Source organism: Orbicella franksi, chromosome 15 (assembly GCF_964199315.1).
Source record: "Orbicella franksi chromosome 15, jaOrbFran1.1, whole genome shotgun sequence".
Taxonomy (NCBI): Eukaryota; Metazoa; Cnidaria; class Anthozoa; order Scleractinia; family Merulinidae; genus Orbicella; species Orbicella franksi.
Genome location: NC_138159.1, coordinates 10,107,521 through 10,127,243, shown reverse-complemented (window position 1 = coordinate 10,127,243; position 19,723 = coordinate 10,107,521). Strand labels below are relative to the sequence as shown.

At 37.0% G+C, this 19,723-nt stretch overlaps 1 protein-coding gene across 1 annotated transcript; it reads left to right on the top strand.

The window, feature by feature from the left end:
• The first annotated feature begins 9,959 nt into the window (after positions 1-9,959).
• LOC145469167 (uncharacterized) lies at positions 9,960-10,672 on the top strand. Its single transcript, XM_081452867.1, has 2 exons — positions 9,960-10,157; positions 10,332-10,672. The coding sequence occupies exons 1-2, from the start codon at positions 10,106-10,108 to the stop codon at positions 10,598-10,600; spliced, it is 321 nt and encodes a 106-aa protein (XP_081308993.1). The 5' UTR covers positions 9,960-10,105; the 3' UTR covers positions 10,601-10,672.
• The last annotated feature ends 9,051 nt before the right edge of the window (positions 10,673-19,723 follow it).

The following is a 19,723-nucleotide window of genomic DNA, read 5'->3' as shown; positions in this document are numbered from 1 at the left end:
AGCGATTTTTCTTTTAGAGCGAACCTTTAAAATAATGTGTAAAATAAATAGAAGTTTGATATATTACTTTACTATGGGCAAACGTCGATTACTTATTGACTTGAAAGTTTCCAGAACTAACACTAAAAATAAAGGTTCCCACGATTTTTAGTTTTCTAAACTAGGTTTAATTTGTTTAGGTACGAACTGTTCAGTGCACTCGAGTTCAGGGAATGGCAACAAAACTTTGATACATTGATAATTTCGCTCACCGGGTTGAGTTGACGCTAAAAAAGTTACTGGTGTTGTTCAGCTTTGTGTTCGTCAGAGGCACTTAAAATTTATCTGCATTTATAATAAGAATGTATTTTAGGGTCCAAAACGAGAATGATTCTGGCAAAAAATTGACATATAGGTTGTTCTTGTGTTGAACTTGTTTTGCTTTTGCGAGCTTTTCTGGCAATTCGAAGTTATTTGGGCGCGAGGTACCGCAATTGCGAGAACTGTCCGTAAGTGGTAACAAACTTTCGGCCACAAAGAAATTTTGACTGCTTCTCGCTCAAAACTCGATGAGCTCACAATAAATGGTCCATAAGACACAAGTTTCCTTTTTTTTTACTGTTTGTCAGAAAAGTCAGTTCCAGTCCCAAGGCTGAGTCGAGCGAGTTCTCCAGTAGACTGAAGTCAGTTTTGGGGATTCAACTATTCTTCTTTTACAAATCGTTCCGAGCCTCCATTTGCGTTTTGCGAAACAAAATGCTACATAAATTTAAATCTGGTCTTGAAGTGGTGTTTTTTCATGGCTCAGACTATAAATAGAACAGTTTAATAAAAACGCTTTATTCACCGTATGACACTCACAGGAAGTTCATAGATTTGAGTTGAGTAAACACGCAGTGAATAGGAGAATAGTTTTCATTTCCTGAGAGTGCACCACACTTATAACCAGCAAACATCACATACAAATATGAAAAACACTCATTGATAAAATACAATACTAAAATCGGAAACTTTTGCGGTACGCTGAATTCGTACTTGCAACCGTAAAGTTAATTAATTTATGGCTGAAATGCCTTATGAATCCAGATCATTTTTATATGAATTTCCATACGTGTTTTAAGACTCTGATAAACAACGTAAAGCCAATTTGTACTTAATATAACACAAGGGGCAAAACATACCTACTTAATTACACATCCCCCCTCCCCCCCACAGTTAAAGGCTAGTATTACGTCCAAAATCACCGTACATCACAGTTTGTATTACGTTTCGTTTTAATTTTGTCTTACAACAACCATGCAACTTAAGCTTATGATGAAAAAATTTGTTTCAATTAATGCCCGAACGTACGAAAAAGTCAGAGTAATAGAATTTCAACAAGTATATATCAAAATAAATTGTTAAACAGCTAATAAAACGCTAAATCGAGTCGGCTAACGACAGATTCTTTCTAAAAATGTAAACTAAGGGCAAAATTTGAAATAAGTGCACTAAATGAACATGATTAGCCAGGCTTACAGCATTTCATACAAAACTATATTGGAGATTGACATCAGTTTTCGTTGACGGCAATGTTACAAATAAACATCAACTCTCAAATGAAATTTCTGATGTAACTTGCTAATTAAGTAAAAAAAAATCCGGCTTGAAAAGAGCGATCTAGACTTAAACGATGAATTTTAAAATTAATACGGGTTAATTTATCTTAGCGATAAATTTGTTCTGTTTTACTCGGCAAAATCTGAAACTGTTAAGCATTAAACCAGTCACTGAAAGTATATTTAATAAGAGGATAGTAAGAAACAACATTTTTTGGGAAAAGGGAAATTGCACATAACGTCAAGACAAAATTTATTTCCTTCAACAAACAAATAGATCTTGCAGCTGCAGGAGAGAAGAAAGGAAAGGATACACGAATATCGAAAATGATGCTGTTTTAAGGTGACTCAATTGTTTTTTGTGCGTGGACATAAAATTTTAAAAAGAGTTCTTCCGGTGAAAACTATATAAACCTGGGTAAAAGATAAAAATACACACAGACTTATCTGATTTAGATAACATCAACCGCTTGGTTAAACTTGTGAAGGTAAGAAAAACTAACAGTGTACCATTGCAATGAGATATTTGGCTACGTTGTCCTAATATTATTCAAGCTGAATTTAAAGAACGACACTTGTAGTGTGTTCAAGTTCTGGAAATTATCCACGAAAATCCCTTTGAGCGAGAAAAAGACAGAGAAGAGTTTATGTGGCTAACGAAGCAAGGAAAAGTCAATTGAACATCGATGGAAGCTTTGGGCAAGATAACCGTAGCTCTACCGAACGAGAAACGACGCCAGTCGCTCGTTTATTTTGATTATCAAAATGTAAATTCGCCTTGCTCGCCATCGTGCATGAGGTCAACACTTCCTGCTAGATACTGTTTTTCTCATCGAGTAACAGTTATACAAGTCAAGCTTTTAGAGCGCTATTTTAAGGGTCTTTTCTAATCCATCGAACTTACAACATTTTAGCCGATTGATGTTTTCGCAAATAAAATATCTTCATTTCGTTTACAGAAAATCTTCAATAATATTGATGGCTTCCACTAAGACACGGGTTGCACTTCTGGTCATTGTCGCTCTGTATGCATATCTAACAAGTAAAACAGACGCCCATTTACAAATAGGAAGAAAGGAATTCAAACCGCTCAGACAAGAACTTAGAGAATTGCTCCAAGACCAAAGGCATCCCGTCTTCAGGGGTAACACGGACAGGCTGAAACAAGGACAAAAATGGGAGTCTACAACTGACGAAATTCCAGAGTTGTACAAACAGGGAACACTAGAAGACTAGGCAGTCAATCTACTGTTTACAATACATAGGCGAGATACAACTAAGACTCAACAGGTGATCAGTTAACAGACCCACCCCATCCTCCTAGCGTTTAAACGAGCTATCATGAACCTTTATTTTAGAAAATGGTAAAACGTCCCATTACATGTACCATACAACACTAGCAATGCAAAGTTTGATTTTATAATTGAACACATAAATAGGTAAACGAAGACAACCTGACTAAATAACAGAAAGTTATACAGTTTTAACTGCCCTCCAGCCAGAGATAATGAGTTATAAATGATAAAATTAGAAAACCTTTATATAATCTCGGCCTTTAATGCACATACAGGCCTTAATCCCAAGGTAATCACTTGTACCCAGTCCTTCCGTGGATGTTACCGCCGATATTATGGATATGGGTATTTTTCGTGTAAGGTGAAAATGCGTGTGAAATCCGTGTCACAGGCTTGGATTTCCGAAACCGAGATTGATCTAAGGTAAATTTAAAAGAGGTTACCTTGGGAATCAGGTTTATATATCCCTCATGCTCTCCTTGTCTCCAGACTGTGAGTGATTATTGCTTTACACGGTATACATGTGTCTTTCCTGACTTTGCTTCGTAGAAATGATAATGGCTTGTGAATCCGTGCTTAACAATATATTTACTTGTTTTGTTCACTAATGTAACTAATAAAGATTTCATTTTTTACCTGTACTACTTGACTAGTGTCTTTTAAAACAATCCAGTCGTCTTAATTTATTTGGATTGACTCATCCAAACCGCCAAAACACTTATTATTTGCCCTCTTTTAGGTTCTCGTTTCCCCTCGCACGTTTCACGCGTGGTCCACCCTCATTTTGAGCAGGGTCTCTTTTTCACTCCTCTTATATTTTGTGCCTTTTGTTATGCAGATCCACGCACGCGCGTTGACCCGGGGGTGTCCAACCTTTTTGCTCCTCCAGCTCTCAAGACGTTTTGAAGCTTCTTAAAATCTAATACAGTAGAACCTCGATTTAACGAAGTCACTAGGGACCAACCAAATTTGTCCGTTAAATCGAGGGTTCGTTATATCGAAAACCCCGATATAACGAATTTGAGGGGAAACGACCAAAATGTTCGTTATATCGAGGTCATAGTTATGATTGATTTGTAACACAGGTGACTTCTGTCACGCAATTCAATGCAATTTTCGTCACCCAGAAGTGCCGCGTTTTGAGATGCAATTCATTAAGCATGGTGGCTTTCAGTATCAGTTATTTTCACTTTTGAGCAGACGCGCAGCTTTTGTTTACAAAAGAACGACACTTTCAGAGTAGCGATTTAAAAATGTTGCAATTTAGAGGTTATACAGAAAATTGTCTATGTAAACAAGGAAACATCGTAATTCGTTATACCGAGGTAGATTTTACGTTCGGGCTTCCGGATTATGTTCGTTACATCGAAGAATTCGTTATATCGAGGTTCGTTATATTGAGGTTCCATTCCACACATTTTACCGTAACTTTGGCCGGGACATAGAATATCGTTCGTTATGTCGAGGACTTCGTTAAATAGAGGTTCGTTAAATCGAGGTTCCACTGTATGTGTTATTGTCCTCCCAAGCGTGCTTTGACCGTCAATTATGGGCAGCCCATCTAGGACAAAATAACCATTATGAAACCTGTGGAAATCACAACACAACCGACTTGTGCATCATTCTCTACCGAGTCCTAAGAACTCAAATTAACCTCGGCGCTGATCGGAATTAGCCTATGTAGTTCAAAATCAAAGTCTGTCAGTTCAGTATTAAGCCCACCTTAGTCCAAAACAACCACTATGAAGCCTGTTGAGATTACAACCGACGTGTGTCATTCTTGACCGAGTCGCTTTAACTGAATGGTGAGGTCTTTGCAATTTCGTGTCAAAGTCCCTCCAAATGAAAATTAACATTCAGCGCTTTTCGAAACCTACCAATGATAAACGTCTGCCGAGTAAGTATCTAGCCCACCAAGTCAACAACAACCACTATGACTGCTTTTGAGATGACCGACGCTCGCGTCATTCTTTACCGTAACTCAAATACTAAAATATGGTTTCATCCCTAAGTCAAGCAAGTCAAATAATAGGATATTATTTAATCCTAATAACAAGTCTGTCCAAGTGTTACTCAAATATAGAGGGTATTACATGACCGCTTGAACATACAAAATTTCTCTTCGAGCGTTGAAGAATATTTTTTCAACAAGATTTTTCAACACTCGAAGAGAAATTTCGTTTCTCCAAGGGGTAATGTAATGTTCTGTTTATTATATAAACACCAATTAGTATAGATAATCGTATGATTGCGAGTGCAATTAAGGATTTACACTACGAGTGAGATTTGAAAATTTTCTCAAAATTGCACGAGCCTTTAGGCAAGTGCAATTTGAAAGAATTTTCAAATATCACGAGTAGTGTAAATCCTTAATTGCTCGAGCTTTCATGGGATTACTCATTTATTATTTGACTGAGAAAATTACGAACGCGTGCGCGTTAATTTGCACTGCAATACAAGTTAAGAATTAACGATAAATTGGCCTGCTCTTCGCCAAAGTAATTTTCCCATTCATATGACAAAATACCGAAGCATTTCATTTCACGGCAAAAATATTAAGGTTTTTGCAGGTACCGTACAACACCAATGTAACAATAATGAGTGCCAATGGGAGTTTTCTGTACTTTTCATAAAATTTTTGGAGCAGACTGGGGGACTCTTTGCTGTCGCCATTCTTTACTTTTTGTTTCAGAACGTATCAGGTTAGGTAGAAATTGCTTGTGAAAATTAGCAGTTGGTGACATTTCTAACTCTCTAGGTGTAATATTGAAGGTGTTATTGACTATCAAAACTGCAAAATTTCCGGATGGTAAAATTGCCTATAAGCCTATAGATTGGCTGTAAAATTTTGCGCTTTTAAAACTCACGTCACAAAAAAGTATTAAATCATTGCAAAGCGAGTTTATCAATTCCTTCAGTGGTCATGTGAGCTATCTACTTCATCACAAGGAGACCCATCAGATCAGCTTTATTTCTGTCGGCCTAAATTAACATCGCTAGCTGCCTGCTCATCATGTTCAGTCAGTCTATACTCTAATTTGCCTTCATAGTATTTCCAAAGAACTTGCTTATTCGAATGCCCGTCGGCAGACATCGGAGGTCTTGAAGTTTCTTTCAGCTAACTCAGGAAATCATTGCTCTTTGCCCTCGTATTTCAAAGTTTCGCCTCGTTGAACTATTCTGCCGATTAGAATTCAGTAACTTTTTCAAGCATATTATTAAGATTCCGGTTTAAGTTGACTGACTATTTTCTGATAAGATGACTTCGGTAAGATGCGTGTGCGCTGCTTTGTACAGAATTCTAAGGCTTAACAATCCAAGCGAATGAACAGTAGTTCTTTCGATTCGGATTAGCGGTGTTGTTTTTCTTCATTACGACAGAGTGAATCAAAGCACACTGGACGATTAACAACGGAACACTATTTGCTGCGACATATCACACGATTTGTAATGACTTAACTTCGTACATTAGTTACACTCTTTTTTTCTGGTGGTATGTTACCTTTCTGATTAACGGAAATAACGGATCCAGGTAAAGGAGAAAGTGTCAGAGTGTCTCTTACTGACACTGTGGGCACACTTCTGACAAATGATTAAAGAGATGCCTAAAAAATAACATAAAAATCTTATCACACTTTAAAATCTTTGTCCAATCTAACAAATTGTTATATAATTATACATGCAACATGAAAAAGACTGGAAACTGGGCAGGCTAGAAAGATGTTTATCTACAGTAATTTAACCAAATATACAACTTTGATAGATTTGGAAATAAACTGAAGATCTCAGGTAAAAACTTTAAAGACCAAACTGGGAACTTACAAGGTAAATTCAGCACCAGCAATCAGACACGGTGGAAATTTGTGATAATGTAATACGTGTGAATTTACATGAAAAATTATTAGCTTACTTGTTTGTTCCAACTTTCCATCCTCATTCGTTATAAATGTTCGGGTATGTACCTAAAAAAACCGTCAATCAAAGCCTCCCTGCCATGAAAAAGATGCTCTTCATGAATGTTGGCACCACATTTAGGGCACATTCTCCTCCCACTGCACTCATCACATCGCAGCAAACATGGAGCTTTGTGACAAATGTCACACAACTCTACGATAGGATTCTGGGAAAGGAGAATGGCTTCGAAAATTGATGATCGTGAAGTTTCCCAATTTTCATTCAAATTTTCCATTCTGCTTTCTCAGGTGATGTCACCCATAGACTGAAATGAATCCAGAACAGCCTGGCATTTAGCTAAGACCTCTTCAAGGGATTGATCTGCGTAAGTATAAAAAATATGACATGATAACTTTGACAACAGTTTCAGATGCCACCATCTGCCAAAAATGAAGTTTAGCAAATTGTGCAAGTTTTATGCAGACATGATATATACTGTAGCAAATCAGTGAAAATGACTAATCAGGGAAAATGGGAAAATCAACCCTGTTCTAGAGTCATTTAAGCTAAAGTAAAATTTACCCCTCTTACAGAGAGAAAAGGCAGTTTTTATACCCTACTCTTGATTCAGAGAGGTAAAAAACACCCTGCTGAGTGGCAGACACCTGTTTATACCAAATATTTGGGAGTACCCCCTCCCCCCGGGTTTCTCTGCTATCAATACTTTTATTCCCCAAGGTTGTGCACCTGGCACAATTCAAATTCTTTCCCTTTGAGAAAATACTCCTCAACCCATCACATACATCCCAGGGAGGGTATAAAAGGTTATCAAATAAACAATTATGGAAAGAACAAGCTGAACTGAAATCTTCCCAAAAGGCAGGCAGAAAGGGACGGTGGTGGGGTGTACGAATGTTTTCTGGATATAAAGGTTAAGGAACCACATAAGCAGTGGTGTGAGGTACAAATGACAACCCCTTAACCAGGGGTACAGGGAAAACAGAGTATAGGGATACATGACATTGTTTTGGAAAAACCCAAGGTGACCAACAGAATGATGTGATTACTGGCACATTGCCCTGATGTTTGCTGTTTGGGCAATGAGTGTGAAGCCTGTCAAAATATTGGATTCTTGCCTCAATGATAAAGTCTTCTTCAACCATTTTTTGTTTTGAAAAATAGGTAACAGTCCACCATTTAAATCAAGCAATAATGCTAATGAATGAGTGTTGTATTATATTTTGATAGATCCATTGGGAAAGCCAAGAAAAATCTTTTTTTGAGTAGAGAGACTACCCTTTGATGGAGTTCCTTTCACAATTATTGGATCAAAAATATTTGATTGCCAGCATGGGCCAGACAGGAAGAAAAATGGAAAGGCCAAGTCTTCTACACAAAAGGTGAAATATGAAAGACAATTCATATTTATATCATCTTGTGTCATGAATAAATGTCAAAAGACCAACTTAAAACACTTCTTTTTTAAGCTTGAAACTTAACATTGCATTTCAGGAGGGTGATCATTCATTCAGAGGAAGGAGGTTTTTACCCTAAGACACAATTAAGTTTGGCCGTCCAGCAAAGATCTTAATGTCAGAAGTTATAAAAGTTTCCAGGATATAAGATAAACTTTTAAAACTCCACAACAAGTCTAAAACATGGATAAAAAAAAATTAAAGAAAAAATTAACTTTTCACCTCAGTTTTAATTCCTTTTAAAATATTACTTGCTTGTTATTCAGTGATGTTTGAACAACAAATATAATTACATCTTTGTCGTGCAGATTTTGGATACAGAGTGAATCAGGAGGGACATGTCTGATAGACTCAGGGGTGATATTGGAATGTGGCCACAGTTTGAAAGAAGAAATCTACATTAACCTACCCATGGAGAAGGACCACAAGGATCATGTCATCAGAGAGGTATAAAGAAAGTTTGTAATAGAGTATGGAGTGATTAGTTAAATTTACTGTAATTTCAAATCTGTTAGTATTTTTTTTCCAGCATTACCCCATATTTTCATTTATCATTCTTATTATTTTAATTGTAAATATCATGGGCACAATTTGTTTTAATTGTAAATAATGTAATAATTTTAACAGAGAAGAGCCACAATTATTATTATTATTATTATTATTATTGTTATTGTTATTGTTGTCGTTGTTGTTATTGTTATTGTTGTTATTATTATTATTATTATCCCATCACAAAAGATGGAGGATGTCAACATAAAGATTTTTTTCACATATGTGCACTAGAAATTAAATTCAAGGCATCATATTTTCACTACTGACACTGTAGTAAGGTCGTTTCTCAAGACCAAAGGTTTAAAGCTGCAATGTGTTGTTCCAGAAAATATCCATACCTTCCCCACAGAAGGAAATTTCTCCAAGACCCCCAACACCTCTGGAAATTCCAGTTAAGCTTCATATGTAATATTTTGGTCTTAGAGAGCCCCCCAACCCCCATGAAATTCCAATCCCTTCTGTGGGAGGAGTATGGATATTTTCTGGAACTGCACAATATATATTAATATTTTTCAAAAATTATAACATATAGAAAAAGACTGCAGGTAGTGACAAAAATATGTTCTAAATTAGCCAAATTTTTACTTCATTGACCAATTTGATAAATAATTACCAATTTATATTTAATAATAAGAAAAAAAATTATTGATATTTCTATAGATTGGTGGCATGTTTACATGTACAACCCATTGGCAAGAGCCTGGCTCAAAGAATCCACACACTTGTTGGTGAAGGGGTCAAAACAGTTGACGAAATGAAAAGGCACTTGTGACACTAGGCACTTGTGTCAAGAATGATCTTTTTGCTGGTCAGAATCCCCCACCAGTAGCAAACAGGCGCTATCATCCCAAGGATGTGGATATCAGAGACCACATGTACAAGGCAACTGTAAAGCAGATGCTATTCAAGGTTGACCAGGAAAATCTTGAGGAGAAAATTAAGGGGTGGAAGCTGGAGAATCCTGAGGATCTCTTTTTCTTTAGACCTTGCTACCTATCCCCTACAGAAGCTGTGTCTAGCAAAACCTCTGACACAGATGGCAGTGTTGAAGCTCACTCACAACCTCCTATTTGTGCATCAAACAGCTTGGCAGAGGCATTTGATGAGCAGATATGGAGACGAAATCATGCTTCTGGATACTACATACTAGACCATGAGATATGAGCTCCCACTGTTCTTCCTTGTGGTTAAAACCAATGTTAACTATACAGTGGTTGGGGCTTTTATAACCCAAAATGAAACAAAAGCTGCAATAGAGGAAGTGCTGAAAATCTTCAGTGCCTGGAATCCCAAGTGGAAACCCAAGTACTCTATGACAGACTTTTGCCACAAGGAAATCAATGCAATTGAGTCTACATTTGAAGGTTTGTAAGGTCTTTGATGCAATAAGTGTTTATGACATAAAATTATGCACATGCACAATACAAGAATGTTTTTGACCCCCTCCCCCTGCACTTCAAGGAAGCCGTGGTGTCTGTCTGCCGTCAAAGCTGTAATAAGAAAATCTTGAACAATGATGCTCAAATATTTATCTCTAGATACAACAACTTATATCTGCAATTTCCACCGTGTGCAATGCTGGGAAAGATGGCTCTGTGAAACAGACAATGGCTTAAACCATCAAAGGGAGGAGGATCTTTCCTTGCTTCGCAATGTGGCAAGGTCTCCAACAGAAGATGTCTTTCACAGGAATCTCAAGTCTTTAAAGGCTAGTGAGCTGTGGATGTCAAATCCTCAATTACGCAACTGGTTTGAGAAAACATGGTTGCCAAAAGCCAAGGTACAGTTAAACTATAAAAACAAGTAAAATAACAAAAGAAAACTGATAACATAATCAACACTGTATTTATTAATTTTGGTGACGCAAAAAGGGCTCAAAAACAATGTTAAAAAACATTATTTTCTCGTTGAATCTGAGGTCAAACTATGCAATAATTGCGGTTCTTAGTTATAACAGTTACTACAGTAGAACCCTGGTAACTCCAACTCTGAAAGGAAATGAAAAACAGTTTGAGTTGGTGGGGGTTCGAGTTATTGGGGTTGATTGGATATCCAACTTGCCATGTTAATAATTTATAGTTTGCTGATTTTTCAGCACTTCAGTACACAGTGACAGCTAAAGGCACTACATCCAGTATGACTCATAAGATTGGGAATAACCCGAGTATCACACCTTTTCTAAGGGGAGAGGGCAAAGAAAACGAAAAGCCTGATACTCAGGTTAGATTGAGAAATGACTGTCAAATATGTGAATGGTTGGTTGCACTAATTAAAATCAAATTGCTGTGGTGTTAGTTTTGAGTGTTTTTACCGATTACAGGATAAGAAAAGCTAATGGAATGACGTCCCTGGTGAGTTACATGAACCAGAATTTGAGTTATTCGGGTAAACTTTTATCAAGGGAAACAAAATGTAGTTTGAATTAGCAAGGAATTCGAGTTATGCAAGTTCGCATTAACCGAGTTAAAGTGACTGAAAAGTGGGTCAAATCCAAGGAAAATGGGACTTGGTTCGAGTTAGTGGGGAATTCGAGTTATCTGGGTTCAAGTTACTAGGGTTCTACTGTATGTGCGTACACACAGACATACTTTATTTGTCCCCAATGGGCTTTAAAGAAAAAAAATATTTACATTCTAATGTATCAGATGTTATTGGTTACAAAAGTCTACTGACCTGGGCACACAAAGTTAAGTGCACAACAACTCTTTAGTGTCAATCCTTGCTAAAGTCCTACTCACATCCCCCATGATGCATAATTTACATACATAGCCACGTTATTTTTTGTTATTACACATTCTGAATCTCATATAGAAAATCTCCATATCTACTATGACTTTCAGTGATGGGTATGGGCTTAACGTCAAGAGTGATTCCTGTTAGCTGTAAACACCAATAATGGCATAGAATGCCAAAACAAATCATTCAAGTACCAGTACCTGAAAGAGCAAAACAAGTGTATACCCTCAGTGGTATGATACCATACTTGTTGCAGAATTCTTGCCTGACAAATACCAAAGGTGGGCATGATACTTTTCATTATTGCAACTTTATATTAAATAACAATTACAATTTTTTCTAAAGAAACTGCAAATTCAATGCTTTTCTGCTGGTAAAACATATTTCCATAAAACAGCCTTTGTCATAAACTACATCTTATTGATGAGACCACTTCAAATGTAACTATTGTTAGATAGGATAAAATTACTTTAAATTGGTCCTGTAACTGTAAATTGCCTCTTAGAATTGAACTTGCCTTGTTAGTAACATTTAAGAGAACTTTCTAATAACTTTTGAACACACCTTTTAAATTAATAAAGTTCACCTTACATGTAATTTCTTGCAGAAAGTTTATCAATGTGCCCCTCTGAAAAAGTGTATACAATACATACCCTGAAAATGAAACAAACAGAAATAAATGCCCAACATTCAAATTATGTGCTCCTTGTTTTTTTTTTTTAAATTAGGTATGTGGAACTCAATACGAGGTGCAGTGGAAGATATAAGCAGTATAATTAAAGCATCCCAATTAGTACCTGCAGGATAAGCCCAGGCAATTTCTGTCCCACTGTATGAATAGAATGTCTGCTGCTGAGGAAATCAGCCCTGATGAAATTAGGGAGGGTAAAAGGAAAGGAGAGTTCCACTTTGCATCTGCTGAGTCCAAAGACATCTGGTACGACCTATCCATCAGTGGAGATGACAAAATGCCCGAGTGCAGCTGCCCAGACTTCAGCCAAACAGGTCTACTGTGCAAGCACTTCTTTGCTGTTTTCCAGCATAATGCAGATTGGAAGTGGGAGGCGCTACCCAAGAGCTTCCAAGGAAATCCACATATCTGTCTAGATGATGATGTTGTATTTAAAAGCAATCTCAATCTTGACTCCATAGCTGAGGATCCAATTGAGCCTCCACTGCCTGGCTTTGTGCCACAACCACAAGTACAGCCAAAGATGACAGTAGAGAGTGAAATAATGAGTGAGGCAATGAAATGCAGGGAGACTCTCAAGCAGATAACATCTTTGAAATACAACACTGAAGATGTTAGCGCCCTTAAAGAACTGGGCAGCTCCTTGCATTCTATTCATGATAAGTTTTTGTGTTACCAGGTCACAGATGAAAATACTATGCCAGTGGTGAGAAATCAATAAAAAATGAGAAAAAAGCTAAAGAACATCCCACCAAAAAGTGCCTACCCCTCCCAGTACGATGTAAAAGAAATGCATTTGCCAGCAGGGTTGGACAGCGTGCATCAATAATGTGAAATCAATACTTTGTAAATGTACCAGTTGATGGAAACATTTACATGAAGAGAAAGAAAAACAAGAAGTTAAGAAATCCCACAGAATCAAGAAAAAGAACACATAAACTGCCACTCAATGCCACACTTCATAAACCAACAACCCACTGGTAAAAAGCGGCAAATGTCACCAACAGAAGATGGAGTACATGTACCTACAGCCAATCATTTCAAAAAACCAAAATGAGCCCAAAACTAATAGTCAAACTAGCCATCAACCAACCAAGCCAAAAACTAACCAACAAACACCAAACAACCAACCAACAGCCAACATCCAACCAAACCAGCCACCAACAGTGAACCCAACCGAGAACCAAAAATCCTCTATTTGAATGAACCAACAACAAGGGACCAACAACAAACCAAGCCAACAAACAAAAACCAAATAAGCCAACAATCAACTGAAGGTAGCGGCTAGCGACCAACCAAGCCAAACATAGGCATGCAAGGCATGCAAGAGTTATTTCTTTTGTGTGTGAAGTGTCGGAGATAGGAGCATTTATGGAGCTGTTTACAGTAATGATTTGGTTAATTTGACAAGTTTTTTTGGTTGCGATGTACAGCAAGAAAGAAACTGGGAATTTATGATCTACATGCAATGTTACATCGGCCATGGTAAGATAGCTAAATAGTAAGCCATAAAATGTTTGACTGAACAAACTACAGTAATCTGACACGTCTCCAGATTGATGTAGATACCATCTTATTTTCTAACAGGCAATTTGATTTGTTCTTTGATACAACCCACACTGTGATTGGTGTGACATGCACACATGCATAACTCCCTCACTCACCGATCACATAGCCCTTCCAGCCCCCAAGAGGAATTTTTGCTCAAAAATACTCAAGTTAAATAAGAGACCTTTTGGCATTTTATACAAGTCGTAAGTTTACCCTTTTTACACAGCACAACACAACACTACTTCACCGAAAATAGAGAGAAAGAGAAAAAAACCTCTCTGATACATTGAAAGTCTGATTTAATTAAATTGCACTTTAACTTGGTGCCACGCAGTCTTCAAAGAACATTTGAGCAGTTTTCAAACTTTTTACCTTTAAAAATATCGGACTGAAATGAATGTCATCAAATAAAACTATTAAACTGCTACTGCAGAGATGTAAAAACCGTCCAGAAATGAAATTTTTTTTTATTGCAATATCTTACATTACATTACATACAAAAATTACCTACTACTTACAATGTCAACATAACTTACAATTTAACAATAATAACAAAACTTACAATACTAACATTATTTGCCATTTTTTTAAAATAACTTACATTACAATAATATCTTACATTACAGTTTGTTAATATCTTTCATGTAACTGAGGGGTTAACTACAATAGGAGGCTTTCTCACATATTAATTTGTGACTTAGATTTATGTTTCTCAATTTTAATTTTGTTTGTCAACATCGCTAAGAAAGCATCGAAATAAAACTTTTCTTCTTTTCTTGAGGCAGTATATAAATAATATTTGGCTATAATAATGCAGAGGTTTAAGCCAAGATGACGAGTGAAGTTATCTGTCACGCCATACGCAACATTAAAATTGAAGCTCAGTCAAGGCGAAGTAACATTAAATTCTTTGGAGTGCGAGAAGTAGAAGCTGAAAGTAACCCGTACGAAACAGAGAGGATAATAAAACTTCGTCCAGAAATGAAAGCTTCTTTTTTGTTTAATATCCTGGAAACAATAGCTGATAACTTGTCAGCTCTAATTGAATTTACTTCCATATAAAAAACAAAAGTTGCAAGTCACCATTTGTAACTAAAGATAGCAAACATCTCGTGGGAACAAGTGGTGACGATTCGTCAGCTCTAATTGAATTTACTCCCTTGTGAAAAACAAGAGTGTCAAATTACCCTTTGTAACTAAAAAATAAAAATATCCTGTTATATTTGCACACAACAAGAACAAAACAATAATATTGTAACCTGCACTTACTGTTGTAAACATTAGAACTCTTTCAAATCCAAATAGTATTGTCTCCTCTAAAATATGTCCTAAGAACTAGAAGCGACGATTCATGACCTGTAATTGAGTTTACTCCTTGTGAAGAACAAAAGTATCAAGTTACCTTTGTAACTAAAAATGAAAATATCTCGGCCATTTGCATACTACTAACTCACAAACTGTTTCAAACCTCAAGGCTCATCTCATTCATAACTAAAATTCTCAGCCTAACCCACAGAAAATGTCGAAGTAAACACAATATATGAATACTTCCTACTCTTTTAAAGAAGAATAAATATGGCTGTTCTGAACTGTATCAGGATCAAATCTTCTCACATACCATTTACCTTTACAACAAGAAATTTGATTGGCTGTTTATAGTAGATCCAATCTGATTGGTGTGACATACATACATCTCTCACTCACTCACTCACTCATCCATTGACCCGTCCATAACATACCCAATGCACCAACAAAGAGGTATTTTTTTTACAAAAAAATAACTCAAAAACCCACCAACCAAGCCAACAACCAAACAGCAGTCAAAACAACAACCTCCAAACAACAAAAGCAAAAAGCACCAACCAACCAATTCAGCTAAAAACAAGGAACTGACAACCAACAAACCCAACAACCAACCATGCCAGGAATCAACAACCAACCAAACTAGCAAGCAGCCAACAAAACAAGTCAACAACAAACAACCAACAACCCATCAATCAATCCCACAATCCTGCAGTTATTGTGGTAGATGACAACTCTCCTGACACAAAGTCATCATGGGTTCACATCCAGCTATAAAGAAAGATTGGCGATAAATCTCAAGCAGTTCAAGACCCACGTACAGAGGCTAGATCTAGACAACATCCCAGATGGATGTAGTGGCTTCCATCGTTGTAACTCATAATTTTCATTTCTCTTATAGGACTTTTCTGTATATTATTTTTAGATAGTTCTAGTTAGGTGTCCCCTATTAGCAGTGGAGATTCTCTGCTGCTAGATGTAATTGACACAGTAATAAAGTCATCATGATTATGATTATGATTATGATTATGATCATCATCATCCAGGACCCAAATGACCCAAATGACCCTAAATCACTCTTTACGAGGATCATCCAGAGGTCACATTTTGAGGAAAACAAACTGGTTGTGTGACTCTGAGATTCATGCAGGCCAGTTACTACTAAAAACAAAATTTCCTTTTGTGGATGGTCTGCATGACCCAGCTATTGCTGGTACACTGGTGGCCCCTGTGATTAGTGAGTTCGTGCAAACAATTAACACTGGCAATCATTGGGTATACCTCAGTACCATTTCTTGCAGGCCTGGAACCATCAAGGTATATGACAGCTTGTTTCAAAGAGTTAGCCCAATTGCCATCTGCGATTCTTGTCACTTGCTCATGCATACTAGGGGTTCCATATTGCTTACAAATGAGAAGATTCAAAAGCAAATCAATTCAAGTAACTGTGGCTTGTTTGCACTAGCATTTGCAACAGATTTGTGCAATGGCATAGACCCAGTGACACAATCATATGATGAAGAAAAGATGCGTACACATTATGTCAACTGCCTCAACTCACTGGAGATGGTTCCTTTTCCAAAAACAACATGGTGGGTAACATACCATGTACACAATTAACAGCAAAGCAACAGTAGAAATCTTCTGTGTTTGTAGAATGCCAAATGATAACAAGGAGTACGTGCAGTGTTTTCAGTGTAATGGTTGGTATCATCCAACTTGTGTGGACATTCCTAACTAGGTGATAAATAGCAAGCCAGGAGGAGTTGGAGATGTGACACCTGTAGGGGCAAGAATGCAAGAAAAGCTCATTTCCATAAGTCAACCGAAAATAACCTTCATTAGTATTATACCCACAAGTTAATAGTGCTTTCTGCATGTGCATTCTGATTGGCTAGCTTGGGAGGTGAATAGCAAGTACTATTCACCTCTGAGCAAATGGAGAAAAGGTTAAAATGGCTTCCCGTTTTGCTTTGGTGACTGCCGCAGAGGAGCAAATTTCATCGGCTGATTCTTCAACTTGTGTGTGTGGTATAGACTAAAACAATTGTTTTTTCACCTTAGTGTTGGTGAAAGTGGTGGATAATTGTTAATTTTCTTGACTGATGTTTGAAAAAATACACTGATAGGGAAACATGTGTGATTGACATTTTCACTCTCACAAAATTACCTTTGTTAGGAATGAGTACAAGTTAGTACACTTAGCTTCTTTGTTAGAGGATGTCAGAATTTAGGTGTTTTAGCACACATAAAATTGCCAGAAAGTGAACGAGAAGGCATTTTTTAGGTTTAGTTTCATATGACAGTGCTGGAAATAATTTTTCTTTAACAGGATGTGTCCTTTCATTTTGGTCCGACATCTTATCAATTTGACCGGACATTAATTTGCATAATTGATTTGCATAAGTAATTAGCATAATAAAATTTATTAGCATACTGTGTAGATTTTCAATACACATCATTCAGAACTGCACGTAAATTTGATTTATTTATCATTTATGATGATTAGATGACTTTATCTACAAGATGACTGCACCGATCTCTCCTGATTATCTTCTGATTATGTATTCTTTAAGGTTACAGTATACCTTCGGGTCGACAATTTTCTTCAAATTTGGATTTTTGGGTCAAAGTAGTGGTTGAAGAATAATCTCTAATTTCTTTAAAAAATTTTGAAAAAGGCTAGATATTGGCGGAGAAATGGCAGTTTTATGTTTTTGCCGGAAATAAAATTTTACCTCTTGATTGACAGCCCTGTGGCGCATACGTGATCAACCGAGATGATTTTTGCAGGAATTACCAGTATAGATGTCACGAATTGACTGCTCAGTTGATCAGCATTGTTGCTGTGACTACCAAGCATTTTTGGTTTTAAGTATTAAGTTATAAGTAAACTTAGACCACGTTAAAAACGTGGGCCAGTTCGAAAAAGCGAAAACAGCGAAAAATGAATCAAAATACATCAATGAGTGAAGAAGCGAAAGTTTGCCACGCGGATGAAGCCATAGCTTTCGTATAAGGCAGGAAAAAAATTCGTGGTAAGAGAAAAGAAAGGTTCTGTAAAAATTTCGGAACTTGACAGCAATAACAGGGATGTCGACAGAGACTCTTCTGAGTCGACGAATCGTTGGACTCATTGAGACCATTTGAACTATTATCCATGCACAGTTGACCTCACACAGTTGTTCAGTCGCACTTTCTTTCTTTTGCTTGTTTTCTTCGCCCAGCCACTCTAGCATTCATATCCTTTTTAGTCTTCCCCATTTTGCTCGAGAAGCTTCAAGAAAAACCGAGCTACAGCTACGTCTTCGGTGCCTTGCACGCATAGCGAAACACAATGGGTTTTTGGAGATTCGTGTGTAAATTTCACCAGGAGGTTCACGGTAGTAAACTTTCCCTGCACTGATTAGCTCAATTATCTGAGAACCCAGTTGAAGGCGTTTGTGGGCGGAGTTTGTTTGCGAAGCAGAAGATTTTTCTTAGCGCTGTTTTCTCGAGTAATTTTTTTCGCTTGAAGCAGACACTTTAAAGAGTTACAACTCAAAGAGAATTTGTTCAATTGCCCTCAAATTTGGACAGTAGCTAGTTTAACATATAAACTACAAAAACGCATCTGCGAATTATTAATTTCGAGATTCCTTTTTTACCACGAGCGATTTCTGTACGATCACTCCACGTTTTTTTAATCCTATTTCGAAAATGTTCTGTAACTTTTTACTGCAATTGAATATCCCAAAACGCAGACATGCTTTTTAAGTGCTTTGGGCCCTGAAACAGCGGAAAAAATTAAATTGGCAAAAAACAAAATTCGCTTTGACTTGTAGCTTTCGAAAGGTGATTCAGGCACTCGCATTTAGTTGGCATGAAAAATTCGACAATTCTTTTTATTCAAAAATTCTTGGTATAGTTTGATAACCAGCTCTATAAGCTTCAATTTGATATAGAGGTTTAGGTATCTACATCTTAAACTGCACGCACTTCATTACTTGCACGCGAGACACCCCTGAAGGTATACTGTAACCTTAAGCAAACCTAGTTTTCTATTGAATGCTACCATTAAAAGTACACAGTCAGCTTTGGGACCATGCTGACCTGGACACTAGTTTTCTCACTTTGAAAAAAGTTCACCTCATCCTGAAATCAAAGTACATCAAGAAATCCGCTTCAATCTTTGCGGTGTTTTGCTTGATTTTCAATCATTTACTGAAAAGCCTGTTTTTGAGTGCACTAAGTCTTTTGCTCATCCTATGATATCATTTTTATCATATTTGGTAACAACATGGATCACGTCTCTGTGATATGCAAATTAGCTATGAAATGGTATCTAATGCGCATGTGCGGCAGCTGACTGTGTCCCTTTAAAGCAGGAGCCCATCACTAGGAGTGTGCAACTACCCCAATTATTCTTTTCCCAGCCTTTTCACAGACCCATCTATTTTTTGTTTGAATTTACTGTGAATTCAGACCCCCGCAGGAACTTCAGTGGCCAATCACAAGCACAGACTTTATAATTTAACCGGAAGATTAGGTCAACATGTCTACCTATGGCTGCCATTTTTCTCCTTACAAATTCACGCTCACATAGACCGAAAATGACTTTTTCGGTGGGAAAAGAAGCCTAAAAATAGAGCGGTCTGAAAAAAAACCGTG

Coding starts and splice junctions, on each gene's coding strand:
- LOC145469167 (XM_081452867.1), top strand. CDS start 10,106: ATGACAGACTTTTGCCACAAGGAAATCAATGCAATTGAGTCTACATTT. Junction 10,158..10,331: donor AATTGAGTCTACATTTGAAG/GTTTGTAAGGTC, acceptor ATTTATCTCTAG/ATACAACAACTTATATCTGC.